Below are 16,136 nucleotides of genomic sequence, written 5' to 3'. Positions count from 1 at the left end.
ATGTGACAAGCATTCAGACATTGTTACTTCAAAAGACAAAAGTCTGGTGTTTATTTTTAGGTGGCATAGAGACTTGTATATTGTGTCTTTTGCTCTCCTCCATTAATTTTAAGTCACTTGAGTTTTAGCTTCTTACCTTAGAGTGTAACACCATTCAAGATATGATGAACGTTGTCCATAAATGTACTATGGTGTATTGTTGTTTTATCTAAATTAGTATGGAAATCAGTCTTCAGTTTTAAATGTTCTATTAATATTAATAGCATTGCCCTTTCTTAGTAAGATGATCATCTGCAGCAGAATGGTTTTAAAGTAATTCTTTTAAAATATACTTTATCCTGACTAGAAGTGCTGTGTGCTTTTTTTAATGTTCTAAGCATTGCCTTAAGCAGTTTCTTTGTTTTGAGTTCAGTCGCTTTACATGCTTCATCTCTTCCTTCTAGTAGGATATTCAAATAATAAAAAAGAATGAAGAGCAGCCTGAATTCTTTAAAACAGATACCGTGCTTCATTTCAGCAGTTTACTTCACATGCTTAAATGCATCCCTATTCAGTAAAGCACACAGGCACATTTAATTTACAACAATAAAACATAATTTATGCTTGGACTTCTGCTAAATTGAGACTATTTTCCCAAATTATAAGCTTTGACTTTTTTCCCCTTGTTTGACAGCTAGAAAAGATGCTGTTCTTACTGCTTTATTTCACAGCCTTAATGTATTATGCAATCCTGCCTCTGAAGTGTTATAGTCTTACTCATTTTTGTGAAATCAGATGCTATCCTTAAGACTGACACAGAACATTTACAACATATATGAAGGAATTTATTTTTGTTTTTGTGGGGAGAGAGGTAACATGGTGGGGAAACTGGTTTTGTGAGTCTTTTGTATAAATACAATACTACAGAACACTCGAATAAATACACTGAATTCCATTTGTTGTTGAACTTGCGTGAAGACACAGTAATTTACTGCATTCAGTGCAATGTACGGTTTTATAATTTCACTGTGAAACGGTATATGAAGTCACTTGGGGCTAGAGAACAGCAATAGATTTTTGTGTTATTCCTTGACAGATCACAGAGCTGTTGGATGTTTCAATGGAGCTGGGATGCTTCTTAGCCGGAGCTCTGATCTCTTCTCAGGGTCACATGGTTACTGAGGAGATTATGTCCTGTATTGAACCAATACGTGACTTTCTTGCCATCATTTTCTTTGCATCCATAGGTAACTTCTAAGAAAACTCGCTCAAAAAATAGTGTTAACCTACAAATGTGGGGGAGGAGGAAAAAAAAATGGTGTCTACAAACTGGGGGAGGAAATAATTTGTTTTGTTTGTTGAGATCCTAAAATGTTAACTGACCACAGTATTGGTTTGACTTTGCTAATATTTTCAAATATAACGTTCATTTTTATAAGCGCTTTCCATGTTATACTTTCAATTATTGTTTAAATGTCAGTTTTTCATTGTTAATTCTGAACTTGTCTGGTCTATTTAAAACATGTAACTAAAAATTTTAAGGTAGAAAGATGTTTTTGGTTTGGGTTTTCTGCCTTTTTTTTAAAAAGTGTCTTCACAGTGGATATATTTGTACTTTATATTAAAATTGAATTATTATTTTGAGTCAGTTGTAAGGTCCTTATGGCTTGGTTTTCTTTAGAAGCAGAATATGAAAATGGATACAGATTTTTTTTTTTTTTAATAGCATTGCGTTTCTTTAGTTAGGAAAATATGTGTGTTCTCAATGCAGAGATAAAAAAAAAAAATTGAACAAGATGTATCTCGGAGACTACCTGAATGCCAACTGAAATGTAACATTGATGCCTGAGACCAGGAGAGGAACCCATCATGCTTGTTATCCAGAACAAGTTAACTCTGAGAATATTTATGGTCAATTGGTAGCTTCATTTTTGAACTGCTACATTCTCTAGCTGCCCATGCAGGCCCCAAGATGTTCTTTTTTAAAGGAAAGGGAAACATGTTACTGAAGTGCTTAGAGACAGTGAATGAGGAGACAGGCTCTGAGAGAAACCACTTACCCTGTGGATTGTATAGGACATCCACATCCTATTTTGTGGGCATTGCAAGGTCTAAAATAGGGGGGTTGAATGTGATCTGTTGCACAAATCCAACCTCCTTCAACCCATGCTTACTCAGAAATTCTTGGTTTGGATTGATTGGGGGGTGGTGGTGGTGATGGTGGTGGTGGTGTTGTTTTGGTTTTGTTTCCCCCAGCCCTTAAGACCATCCTCAGTTTTTCTTCTGGTTTTATTTTTTCTATTGTTCTTTTTATCTCCATATATTTTATTCAGATAATAGTGAAGTCCTGTCATCTAATGCCTTTCTTCATAGACCTGTTTGATACCCATTGTTTCATAACAGAAACTAAAACTATTTATGGTGGTTATCAAAATAAAAAGGAAATAGTTATACTTGACAGTCTTGATTTTTGTTTCACCCAGCCCATGATAATAGCTTGTGCTGACCAGTCAGATTGCTTAGTAATAGGTACATTTATTTGAGTAACTGATTTTTTACTAAAAGAAAGTGGTGAGCTATGGTAAAACTCTTGGGCCCATACGACTGACAAGGTTGGATGAGTAATTACTAAATGCTCACATGTAAGTTGCTTATGCGCTTTAGTAAAGATGGTGATGGAGTAGGTAGTGTTATGAGGGTTACAAAGCACGACAAGTAACTATAAGCCCAAAGTCAGTTTGACAAGGGACTGAACAATACACTGTCCTACACTCCTGTGACTGAATAAATTAAGACTAGAGATAAAACTTTGGTACAGTACAAGAAAATAAAAAGACTTCATTTGGCATGCTGGCAACGTTCCATATAGCCTACCTTATACTGTAACAAAATTATTTTGGCAGTTCTGTTACAGAATTAAAATATCTTAAACTGTTGTTACCATTATAATTGCAAGAAGGGAGAGAAAATAAAATTGCCTAGCAAGTTTGTATGATTTTACAGAAAATGTGTGTTATTCCTGCCTCAGAAGAAAGTTAGGTAAAAATCAGAAAAATGAGCTATGTTATAGGCTTCTGACAAACCGTGACAATGCTTGCTTGTAAAAAAGCCAAACAACACCACCCCCCAAAAAATCAAAAACAAAAAACAGCCTACAAAAAACACCCTCCTTCCCCCCCAATAAACATTATTCCACCCTTCCCCCTCTACTTTAAATTACTTTAAAATTTTGTGTTAATAGGTAGCCCTGTGGTGTGGCAAGGAGGTAGGTTTTGAAAAGGAGTCAGATATCTGAGGTTGCAAGGAAAACCTGACTAGGACAAAAAGTATTTCTTCAACTTTTTATGAGAGTCTAGTAGGAGAAGACGTATTGCTTGCTCTCTACTTACATATGTACACATGCAAATGATATGTATCTATAAATATATAGACATTTACGATGTGAAATCATGTTAAGGCCACAGGGAAGTGTCTTCTCCCCTGCCTTTAAGAGAAGGCCTGTTGCTATATGCAGCAAGCACCCTGTTGTGGAGAGCAGAAACTTCAGATCCTGAGGTGGGATGGTACACCATTGCAGTAATAGAATTTCTGCTCCTTTTAGAATAAAGGAATAACTATAAAAAATTCACCTAATTGAAAAATGACTATATATGTCATTTGGAATAGTTAGTTCCTATTTTATTTGTCTTACGTGCCTGCTTTTCTGTTCTCACTACAGAAATCCTCTTGGTTCCTGAAAGCTGAGCTGAACAGTACTCGTTCACGTAATATCTGTAATAGTGGTCCTGCCCTTAGCTTGACCTGTGTAATGCTGCTGCTTTCAAATTTGCGCATGGGTGCATTTGTGGGAATAATACACCTTTGCAGTTAGGCATTAACAGCTGTACTTTGAGTTACTCTTCATCTGTACATTTGTTTAGGCCTGTGTGTGGTGTTCAAGTTTTCTGACTATTTATGCTTTCTGCTGATGTTAGAGAGTTCCTGTTAGTCTCTGTCCTCACTATTATTTTTGAGAGAGCATCTGGACCAATCCATTAGAGCCACATTTTTAGAACTTTCTTTTTCATTTCTGTTTTGGAACCTACTACTCAGATCCTTCCTTTCCACCTCTGCATCATTTGATTTTGTTAGAAAGATGGACGGCATCTTTGTATAGACTGTTTGACTTTTTTTTTTAAAGGCTCCAATTTCCCATCTTCTGTCAGTTGACAAGGTGTATGGAGTTTGAAATTGGGCATCAGGACCAATCAGGAGGAGGCAGATCACTTCTGCTGACTGACAAAGTTGTGTGTCTTCAATGTGCTGTACAGGTGTACTCACTTGTCAGACTCCACATTTGCCTTCTGGGTAAATATTGTGGTCAGTGTTGGACCTTGAATGCAAGATGCTGAAAACCCTTTAACAGTCTTGTCTTTTTCTTCAGAAGATGGGTGATGCCAACAGTGTCAGTGCTGCTGCTGTTCCTTTATCATCCAGGTGGCTGGAACCGCACATCTTGCTTTTCCCACAGCATTTGTTGCATTTACTAGCTCTGCTCTTAGGTTCATTAAGACTCTTAGTAGATACAGCATCCCAATGCTTCATAGTCTTTCTTTTTTTTCGAAGTGATGTCCTGTCCTGAGAATGTGTCAGAATTAATTCTACTGGCTCCAGTTTGACCAAGAGAGTTCTGGTTTCTGTGATCTTGTTTGCCATCAAGGATCTCTAAGGTTCCTTTTCTTGATGTTGGAGCTTCTAGGATGTAGTCATAACTGCATTTGGATCTTCACTTGCTGTTTAGTGGCCATCCAGCAGATTGGTGGAATCTGTCTAACTGGGGGGGTGAGGGAGGAGTTTTCTTGTTAAGAAAAAAGTACTTATAAAAAGAATGTGCAAAATCTTGCTTGTACCCATCCGTAGAAGAACACGTACCAATTTACTGGAGTGAACTGTGCTTTTTGGCTTGACATTGATGCAAGGTCACCTTCATCCCCAGGCCTCCATTCCAGCTATTCCAGAACACTGATTAAAATTGAAGTCCAGTGGCTTACGCTCAGCTCTGTGAAAATGTACCTAAGTGACATCCTAGCTATTGGTGACAGGCCACATGCTACCTGATGACGGTTCTGAAGTTCTTGAATTTGATGAAAGTGTTTCTTCCATTTTAGAGAAAAAGTCCATAGTGGCTCCTGAGCTTAGTCACAAAGTCTGGTTAAAACCACTGAAATAAATGCCATATTCATGCACCTTCTGTCTATGAAGTTCATATTTTGATGGCATTCCTGTTGTCAGGAAGGCTTCATGTGCTTCTCTAGTAGTCTGATATGACTTGTGGCCTTATTCCAAATTTGCATCTAGGGCAAGGGTCTGTAATGACCATGAAATCCACTATGGAGGGATTTATTTCTCCTAAAATGTGGGTGGCATGCTGAGATGTTTATTTGTTCACTCAGAATAGTGTATATAACAGGTTTAGGTGTGCTTCACCTTACAGACACTTCCACAGGATTAGTACAGAAATCTGTGGTAGTGTGTGCCTCGGCTCTTTTGAATATGGTAATTATCTCAATGTCAGGATGATGTCCAAATGAACTTCAGACTGCCTGTCTCCTCTGGAACAGAAAAGTTAGATTCACCAGGCTATATTTATAGCGTCCATTTGAAATGTTCAGTTTGAGATTGGTGGGAGCTGGCCTCTTATTAAGCATGACATTGTTACAGGCTAGATTTCGCTAGTTGCTTTTCATGTATGTTTCTGAGACCAGCCTCAAAATGAATGAGAAATATGCACGTGATACACAGCAAAAAGAAGCTACTTGCCCCTCCACATGCATGTGTGCACACATTTGGGTTTATTTTTTTGGTGTGATGGTCTTTCTTGTTCTGCCTCTCTCCCTTTATTCATAGAGTAGTTTGGGTTGGAAGGGACCGTCAAAGGCCATCTAGTCCACCCCCCAGCAATGAGCAGGGACATCTGTAACTAGATCAGGTTGCTCAGAGCCCTGTCCAGCCTGGCCTAGAATGTCTCCACGGATGGGACATCTACCACCTCTCTGGGCAAGGAGTCTTTTTCATTTGTTCTTCAGTAGCTGGAAGGAAATTGAGAAATAAAACAGGGTGTGTGCATACTGACTGGGTAGCACTTGTATAAAAATCTCTGATGTAATTGAAATACGTTTCTATCCACAATGGAATGTGTATATGGACAAAAATGTCTTGCACTTACTGTAAGTAACTGCTTTTGTGCACTCGGAGAAGTTGACTCTTAGTTCTCTACGGTTCTGGCTCTGCAGTGCTATGAGGCAAGGAAAATTATTGAAAACTTGTGTTAAAATAAGAAGTTACAGCATTGATTTAAATGCCTTATACTTTAGAAAGATAAACTCCTGTCCTTCACCAGAAATAACTGGGTTGGAGAACTGCCAACTATTATGGATTTATCAGGAACACCACCACTACTTTGGTTCCTCTTTTTAAGAGCTTTTATGGAAAAGCAATGAGCTTCCAAAGACACACAGTTGCGTTATACCTGTACAAGTTCCTTGTACCCTAAGAGGAAAACATGTACTTAGCTATGACTAAGATTTTTCCTCAGTGATTCCAGGGATTCTCCAACTAATACTTCTTTCTTCTGATGTTTAATATCAGCAGGCTTTAGTTTCAAATTTCTGTGCTCTTTATGGTTCTTGTTACCTTGCTTCATTTAATTGCCTAACAAAAATTACAAAAAAAAAAAAAAGACAGCACACTACACCCCCCCGCAAGAGGGGAACTCAAACCAACCACCATCATAGCAATGTGTTATTATATAATTCTGTTGGGTTTGGGCTTTATGTGATTCCTGTCTAAGTGACTGTGAGTTCAGGTGACTTCCAGTGTTCTCATGTGAGGGTCATGGGATCCAAACAGTTACATTTTCTGTCCTAGCTATAGTCTATACAAATACTGAATGTCATGTCGGTCCCACAGTGATAGTTCATTACTATGTCATACAAAAATGTTAAACAGCTATTATAGCAAAGTGTATGTTAAAATCATTATGCAGCACAATGGAGTTGTTTTCCTGCAGTGTTCTTATAGCTTTTACTAGAGGTGTGTTTCAGTTGAGATTCTGGATTGTTGACTGTTCTGGAAGAGAGAAAACTTTATAAATGGAAGTGCTCATGTGTCAGTGGTATATGATTTAACTCAGTTTGGAATATTGTTTATGCTAAACTCCTTCAAAGGAAGAATCATTGGATAATGCAGGAAGTGCTTTAGGGATTAAGTAAGTAGTGCTGGTAGTTAAGTTAGGGCTTTTTGGTTATTTGTTTTGCAAATACAGTCTTGCAATTAAATCTCTTATTAACTCAGAAAATTATCATAGTAAGATATTCGCCTTAAACACTGACATATTGGTTTTTTTCCTCCTAGGACTTCATGTTTTCCCCACATTTGTAATATATGAACTCACAGTCTTACTATTCCTTACGTTGTCTGTGGTCATAATGAAGGTATTTTCTTTTTCTCCTTTTTATCTTTTTAATAGTCAAAATAATCTTTGTATTGCATGCCTTAATGAAAATTCTGTGCAAGAACTGAACATCTGATATAACTGAATATTACATATTTGCTGTAAAACTGTATTTGGAGTGATCTTATTGACTAGAATACAGTTTCACACAATATTCTTAGGCTATTGAAAATTTTTTAATTTTTAAAGTAAGTTATGCATGGACAAATGTCTGTCTAGCTTGAGATTTGCAACAAAGTTATCAAGTGTTTTTATTATAGTAAACAAGATACTATTTTTTACTGTGCGGTGTACATTTGTATCTTGACATTACTACAGAAGGCACCTTTAGAATTCCACTAGTTTATTTTTATGTCCAGAAATATTGTATTTGATGCTATGTATCTTACAAATACTGTACTATTTCATCTATTGCACTTTTTAATTTTAAAAAAGAAAAAAAGTATAACAACCAAAAAAAAACCACCCCACTATGTTTTCAAAGTTTGTCTTGGCAGTCCTTGTGCTTTCTCTGATTCTTCCAAAGACCAGCCAGTACATCAAGTGGATTGTCTCAGCAGGACTGGCACAAGTCAGTGAATTCTCTTTTGTTCTGGGAAGCAGAGCACGCAGAGCAGGGATCATATCTCGGGAGGTGAGCTCTTCTGTACTTATCAACTTCATTTTTTGCACCTGTGTAACTTACCGGGGTTTTGTATTACAGTGTATTTGAAATACCAATACACTCAAATTTTGTGGCATCCCTCAACTTTTAACAGGTACAATCAACCCATAGATGGAGACACCCCCTGACAGGGTTCTTAGTTCCATTTTTTACTTGTTTCATATCACACTTTATTATTTTAAATAGCAAGTTTTACTTGTAAATAGCTTAATTATAAATGCTTTGCTTTAACTGCTCTCACAGCTTCTTTATTAACTGAGCAGTGAGTTGTAGATAGCACCCAAGTCACTAAGACTGAGAAGCCTTTGCTTTTAAGATCCTGATGTAGCTATAGAAAGAAGTAACTGAGGGTCTCTAGCACGTGTGTCAAACTCATTTTAACCAGGGGCCACACCAGGCTTCAAAGGGCCTAATGCAATTTTAGGACTTCATAAATGTAACTACTCTTACATGTATGCAGTCCTAAAATTATATTCAGCCCTTTGAAGGCAACTGCGAGGCTGATGTGCCCCCACAGTAAAAAAATTAGTTTGACACCTCTGTTCTATAGCATTTGACTATGGAGATGTCAGTAAGAACCAGAGAGCGGATATGGTCAAGTGGAAATTGCCTTAATATTTAAACAAGCAAACAAACTTGTAATCTTTACTTGCAAAGCTTGTTAATTTTAAATCCTCTGCAGAAAAAACAACCAGCTTTTTCAGTAGTCATAGAAAAAATCCCCTAGGAAAGAAACTTTAAGCTTAGTTTGATATTGGAGCTGTGGAAATACTTAATTTCACAAAGCAGACTTCATCTTGAAAAAATAGCAAATTATGGCTATAGAGACAGAACAACTGACCTTGTTTTCTAGTGCTAGCTGCTTTCTCCTCTGTATCTCTGCTCACAAAAATACTCTGCTGTCGCTTTGAGCTTTTCATTGTGTGAGCAAGTGAGCTGTATAATGCTGGAACCAATTCCAAATAAAGCATGTGTGAAAAACTTACACAATGCTGTTCATTTGTATAGGTAAAGGTGATTCATTTTCATGTTCACTTCTGCATATAATTAGAAGTTATAAATATTGTATGTTTGTATAGAGTTTCAAGGTATCCATGTGTGATCACAGAACCAGTTTAGGGGCCCACCCACTGCACTTGGAGGCCTTTAGGCTTTCATTTTTTTTTTGGTGGCAGCTCTCTCACGTGGTTGTCTACTCCATAAGTTTATACAGCTCTGAAATTTTCAACAGTCATTCTTCCGTTTGAGACCTCAAAACTATTTCCCCCTGCCGTTTTGCAAGACTCTTTCAGAATATGTAGGTAAGAACTTATTTCAGGAGGTGTGCAGCACAAATTAAAGGGATTTTTGTTGGCTTTTTTAGTGTCTAAAACAACACAATAGCACTTTGCTATTGTATCATTAAGCTAGAATACTTTTGCGTTTTTTTTAATAAAGTAGTATGTGGCCTTTTAGCAGACCTTGATCTATCAAAACTGACCTCTTAACTATACGTGTAAATAATTGTTTTCTGTAAGTTCAGAGTGTTGGGTTTGTACTTCTCTTCCAACCAGGTAAACAGACAAGTAGATTATTTGTGCATACACTTGTTTGTAAAAACATATTATGTAAAAATATGCATAGTTGGCTGGGAAGACAGGTGAAGTCTCCTGAAAATGTTGTACAGAAAAATCTGATCTCCTCAGAATTCTAGGCACTTTTTAGTTTACCATATAAGAGAAGTAATAGCTTTTATTTCCAATTTTCAGGTCTATCTTCTTATTCTGAGCGTGACAACTCTAAGCCTTTTACTTGCCCCTGCCCTGTGGAGAGCTGCGATTATGAAATGTGTTCCAAGACCTGAAAGACGCTCAAGTACTTGATTAAAACTTGCACATGTACAAGAATACATCTTCTTGCAAGGAACATCTTCATTGCTCATTGGATTTCTATGCATTCAGAAAGCAAGAGGTTTTGAGTAGTCAGTCCTCTTAACATGCACTTGGTCATAAGCCTTATACTGACCCTAAAACAGAACAAAACTCAACATTAAAAAGTAATTATGTAATTTGAATTGCACACCTTTTACAAAATTATGTTCTCTCTGACAGATTAGAATCTGACAGAATATTTGTTTCTTATCCAATCGATTATTCAGAGCATAAATTATTTTTTTTTAAATATAGCATCATGCAAACTGTGTTGATTATTTTTTGCCTGAATGTGCCTTTTAATTTTCATCCTATTTTGTTACTGCTGGTTCATCACCAGATTTTGTTTAAAAAGAAAAAAATATATATATTATGGTGCCTATGGTATCTTCTTTCACTAAATGACTTGAGTCATTTTCACATTTAGGAGTTTTTTAGTATAAAATTAATCACAAGACGCATTTCTAACCGTGAGTAAAAGTGTAGTCCTCTACACAAAAAAAAAAAGGTTTAACTGTTTAGCATCAAACTGTTTTAAGCAGTCAAGTACATATTCCAAATGATGCAGCCAATATTGTATGGTATTTTATTCCAAATTACAGCATATAATGTATTTTCCTACAGTGGTAACTTTTATTTGTGTTAGTTCTTGTATTTATTTACATATTTGACTAAAAGTTGATGTTAGGAAAGGGCATAACTTAAGTTATTTTGAAGACTGACAGTTGTCACCCATTCTTGTTGCTAACTGCTGTTATGGTAATTGTTTACAGGATTTTTTTCTTTATTTTAAATCAAAAATAAATTTAGTAAAACTGGGAAGTCTAATTTCAAGCAGATGTGAAAAACATCAGTACTGTAACTTTGGAGGTTGGATGTTATTTGATACTACACTAGATTTCAAAATTAAGTAAATTAATTTGCACAAAACAAGAAATGGCAGACTGAACGCGTATTTGGAACTCCACAACTTTGTATGTTGCGTTTACATTGAATAAATTGTTAATCTCTTTAAAATATCATGATATTTTAAAAATCAGTGTTTTGAATGTGATCTTAAATGTGTTTTGTTCTTTAAAACGTTTTATGTAGTGGCACAAGCATTGTAAAAGCCCATTCCTTAAGTGTTACAGAGAAAGCTAACTCAGACTGTAGTCTACTCTGACAAACAATTTTAAAATCTTGAGGTTTATCTGCTAAAGACAATACTATTAAAAGATATATTAACACCTTAGGTTGGTATTATACTGTCATCTGAAATAACTTTGATACCTACAAACTGAAAAATTAGAAAAATGCATGTTATGTAGGTTTAAATTGCCAATTAAAATGAAAGCTGTCCTCCAAGTACCAAACCACAGCTTTGGATGGATTTGTGTGCTTTATACCTCTTTCCTCTACCATAGTAGCCTCAGTTTCCTCCTGTGTTTTCTCTGACAACTGCTGGGCTTGTCAAAATGCAGCCTGGATTAGTCTGGAGCATGTACATAATGTTAGGATAGGGTAAGGTTCACCATATTTGAGTTCTTGCTCACTGGATTTGAGGCTTTCTCTCCAGGCACTGATGCTTCACAAAAGCTGCAGGAATGCATCTCAATTTCACCTCTCCTTGAATGGCTTCAGGAGTTATTGAGGAACAGTGACAAATACAGAGGAAAAAGCTGCCCTATGAATAAAATAGTTTGATTATAAAAGGAGTCTGTAACAGAAAATAAATTCAAAACTGATTTGTTGGTATATTTCAATCTTACTCTACCTGCTGACCTAGCTCATAGTTTCTACTTGAAATACAAGCTTCTCTCCTGAATGCCTCATTTTGGTTTTGAAAGATGCTTATCTCACATCTGGTTTACCACCTGTATTTTGGGGGGAAAGAAAAAAAAATATATGATAGATCATGGTAGAGACCTCTGTCTGGTTTCCATTACGTTTCTTAGTTATCCCTTGTAACTATTATACAAAGTATTACAAGTATTACAGCTGTGATGAGTAAACCTTTTGTCCAAATAAATTGCTGTGGCTAGCTGTGCTTCTCTGGAAAATTCCAGTGAGGGGAGTAGGAAATACTGATGGTTTGTGTCTCTTAAGAAAGAAAAAAAAACCCCTCCTCTTTTAGAGGAGTTGGGTGGAGTGTCCTTTTGGTACCATGTCCAAAATGCAAAGCAAGTATCTAGCTAGATTACTGGTTGCTTCATGTCTGTCTCTTCTTTCCCAATTTTGACTCGGTCACAACTTGGCCAGCCTTTCTGGGAGCTGGGGAAACAGGAGCCTCATCTGAGTATCAATGTTCTGTGCCTCTTTGACATAGACTTGGATTGCCCAAGTATTGGATGTAAGTTCAAATTACTAATCTTATTGGACATATGATAAGGTTGTTTACAATTGGATGTTTAAGTGTTTCTCATAGAAATCTGGAGGTATATTGAGATATAAATGTTTTCTGAAATGCAAATGCATAATTCTATGTCAAAATGATGTCTGATGATACAATCTTAAGATAGAAACAATAGACCTTATTCCTGAATGATCAGTCATCCTTGTAGAGAAAATGGGGACAGTATTTCACAATTGGCCTCCTTAGATACAATTGCAGCTTTTCAGGAACCTTGTACTCTGGAATATTCTCCTTCTCTGTCAAGCAGAGATCTGGAAACCCTGAAATGATTTGTTGAAGGTTTGTAGAAGAATAGGTGATCTTTTCTGGAAATTTTTGTTTTAGCTTGTTGGGTAGTGGTTCTATCTCATTCATTTATCTAATGATCAGCATCACTTGAATACAGAAAAGCTGATACAGGGCAGAAACTGGGTAAGTGATGAGAGGATATTTCTGTGGTGAAACTGAACTTGTGGGAGTGGAAAGAAAGGGTCTGCTCTGTGCTTGAGTAGCAACTCATTCAGCATACCTGGTTTGTTTTGGGTTTTTTTTAGGGTTGGTTTGTTTGGGAGGTGGGTGTAACTGGTTGCTTGTTTTGTATGGCGCTTTCTCTGAAAACTGGAACTCTTGCATGTTACCCCTTAATTACTACCTTTTGATCATCATTCTCTCTTGAGGGTGAAGGAACCAAAACAGTTTAAAAGCTTTTAGTGTGGGCTGTGCTTATCCTTTGTGAGTCACTTCCCTGTTCCCAGGGTCAGACTGGTATACACGGACCCACAACCACCCTACTTAGGGCTCATTCCACACACAGCAGGCTGTGCTTCAGTTCTTCAGCAGGAAGGTGTCTGGTGCGAGCTGGGAGGTAGGCTCTTGCAGTTGTGACTGACACAGGTCTAGGACAGCTCAAGGAATGCTGTCATCATCTAGTCCATGGGGCTACATAGCTTTTTAAAAGCTGTAAGAATTCGTATTTCCTATAATCCTCAAAGACTAGGAGAAAGCAGCCTCATGTATCTCATATGTTACTAGTTTTATGGTTGCTTTGTTGCCAGAGAGGCGTGTGGGGGTGCCCAGCGTGACAGAACCGTGCTGCATGATGATGCTTGATGGAGGGTGTGAGAAACCCGGCATGGTCTTGCTGCCTGCTGGAGTAAACCCAGGAACAATCTAACCACAAAAGCACTCCTGGGGTTTGTCTGGGGAAGGAATCTCTAGTTCCGCTCCATCAGCAATCCTGGCGGTGCTCCAGCACATGGGCAACGCCAAAGGTGGAGGAAACCAGATCCCTGCGTGACAGGAGGCAAGCCACCCTAACATCTTTGTGGGAAATACCAAAAGCTTATAAGGAGCAGCAAGTACCAGACTTCCATTATTAAGATGACCTGACAACAAGGAAGCTAACAAAACTAGTGAAGCAAGAAGGAAGATGTCCTGAGGGCTGCGAGATGTGTGGCCCACCCCACCCTAAAGGAGACAAAAGGCAGAAGAGAAAGACATGCCTCTACCAGCTTCACCACCAGCCCAGGAGGCGTGCTGCTTGGGTTCTCCCACTGCCTCTGTTGAGTAATTACCAGTGCCGGGTGGGAAAAACAGACGGACAGTGAGGACCAGTGAGTCACGGAGGAAGACTAAGATCTGCTGATTGCTGGAGACAAAGAACAAACTGGACAATGGTGTGACCAGAGTGGCTCAGGGTCAGCTGATCCTGTCTTGGGGGGCAAAATCTAGATCAGGGAATGGCAACACTTTCAAGGTTATGGTGGCAAGCTGTATTTTCTATTTCCTAAAATAGAGTGGAAATTTGAGAATTGGGAGATGCTACCTCCCAACAAGGCCAGATACTGACAAGCTTGTCAGCTGGTATCACTAGGTCTTTATGTCAGCCAGGGACTCACAGATCCGTCTCTTAAGACGGCATGGCTTCCAGTTCTGAAGCAAGGAGGTCAAACTGTGTCATGTGCATGTCCTCTGGCATCTGTGATAGGTTTCTGTCTACAGACTAGATGACTGGACGGAATTCAGAGAAGGGCAATGAAGCTGGTGAGGGGTCTGGAGAACAAGTCTGATGAGGAGCGGCTGAGGGAACTGGGGCTGTTTGGCCTGGAGAAAAGGAGGCTGAGGGGAGACCTTATCGCTCTCTGCAACCACCTGAAAGGAGGTTGTAGCATGGAGGGGCTTGGTCTCTTCTGCCAAGTAACAAGTGATAGGATGAGAGGAAATGATCTCAAGTCGAGCCAGGGGAGGTTTAGATTGGATATTAGGAAAAAATTCTTCACGGAAGGGGTTGCTGGGCATTGGAACAGGCTGGCTGGGGAAGCAGCTGAGTCACCATCCCTGGAGGTATTTGAAAGACCCACAGATGAGGTTCTTAGGGACATGGTTTAGAGGTGGACCTGGCAGTGTCAGGCTAACAGTTGGACTCAAAGATCTTAGAGGTCTTTTCCAACCGATATGACTCTGTGGTTCTTTGACCTCTTATAAGACCCTCCTTGTGTCTGTCACAGAGTTCTGCCATGCTGATACTGTTTGAAGTTGTGATCTGTTCTCCTTTTCAAGCACATTTAAAAGTGGGGGGGTCAGGCCATGTAAAACAGTTCTTAAAGGCTCAGAAACACCTGAGAAAGGTGAGCTCAGAGATAGGCTTTTTTCCACAGGTACAAATACTTCAATTGTGAACAACCCTCTGCTAAAGAAACACAAACCAACAACCGGGAGCATGCAATTAGTGATGTGTCAAAATAAATGCTAGCAAACCAGGACATCCTTTCTCATATGTGCTTGTTCAGGTGTCTTCCAGGAAGGCTGGGACAGAGAGAGGGTCACAGGGAAGCATGAGCAGCACAGCAAGATTAGGGGACAAGTATAACTAGAAGAGTCATTCAAAAAGGTGGTCTTCATCACTGTTTCTTTACTGACCAGAGTGAGAAAGCATCATCTGATGTTTGCAGAGCAGCTGTATCGTTTCAAAAGGAGGTAGTGGTGTGAGGTTCATATTCTGTCCTTTGACACTGATCCTCCATTCCGCAAGCTAGTATAGTTTTCTTAGTCCCTACACATCACAGTTGCTAATTAATTATTTTCTATTTTTTTATTCATAAGTTTCTGTCAATTTTGATTTGTAATAGAGAAGGTAGGTGGTTTCCCTTCAACCTGAGACTTTTTCAAAATGGGACTGGGACCATTTTGAAAAAACAGAAGAGGCAATGCTTTGTGTCTGAGTGCAGTCATACAGTTCTACCTGTTTTCTGTAGTCCCTTCTTCACCCTGGGACAGAAATACTCTTTGAGGGTACATTTCTGGAAGCTGCAGGTGCTTGTGGTAGGTGGGATAGTGCAATGGTTCTTACTACAAGAATTAACATAAAAGGGGGGGAGGGGTGCAGGCAAGGACTTGAGATACAGAGACAGTTTAAATCCACAGGCAGTGTATATATGACACAGAAGGTAGAGAGCAGCAGCATCAACTAGAGGAGATAATGTATTTTAGGAAGTGTTTTTTCTGCAGCTGGCTTGGGATGCCTAATGCTTTTCGTGTGTGAAAGTTCTTGTCTCTTTCTGAAAAGTTATAAGCAGCTGTAAACATACTTTCATTAACATCTTCTTGCTTTGATGTCCACTGCCATCAAGCTTAGTTGAGAAGAACTGAAGCAATAGGGTAATAATAGTTGCTATCAGAACAGGCTACTGTACCAGCAGCTATGGAACCCTAGAGCAG

The 16,136-nt window shown here is 38.4% G+C and overlaps 1 protein-coding gene across 6 annotated transcripts in view; it reads left to right on the top strand.

The window, feature by feature from the left end:
- TMCO3 (transmembrane and coiled-coil domains 3) overlaps positions 1 to 11,935 on the top strand; it is a 35,314-nt gene extending 23,379 nt beyond the window's left edge. For 5 of the 6 annotated variants that reach the window (XM_082051765.1, XM_082051764.1, XM_082051761.1 and 2 more), the window contains 4 exons: positions 1,076 to 1,226; positions 7,372 to 7,451; positions 7,956 to 8,105; positions 9,884 to 11,935. In XM_082051765.1, coding sequence (XP_081907891.1) covers positions 1,076 to 1,226; positions 7,372 to 7,451; positions 7,956 to 8,105; positions 9,884 to 9,997 — 495 coding nt within the window. In that variant the 3' untranslated portion in view covers positions 9,998 to 11,935. Of the gene's footprint in view, positions 1 to 1,075; positions 1,227 to 7,371; positions 7,452 to 7,955; positions 8,106 to 9,883 lie in introns of those variants that run through there. The other variant, XR_014183965.1, reaches the window with a different exon arrangement.
- Positions 11,936 to 16,136: the final 4,201 nt, after the last annotated feature.

The sequence above is a fragment of the Streptopelia decaocto genome (assembly GCF_964273445.1).
Source record: "Streptopelia decaocto genome assembly, chromosome: 1".
NCBI lineage: Eukaryota > Metazoa > Chordata > Aves > Columbiformes > Columbidae > Streptopelia > Streptopelia decaocto.
The sequence above is the reverse complement of the archived record's forward strand: the minus strand, read 5'-3'. Positions and strand labels throughout refer to the sequence as shown.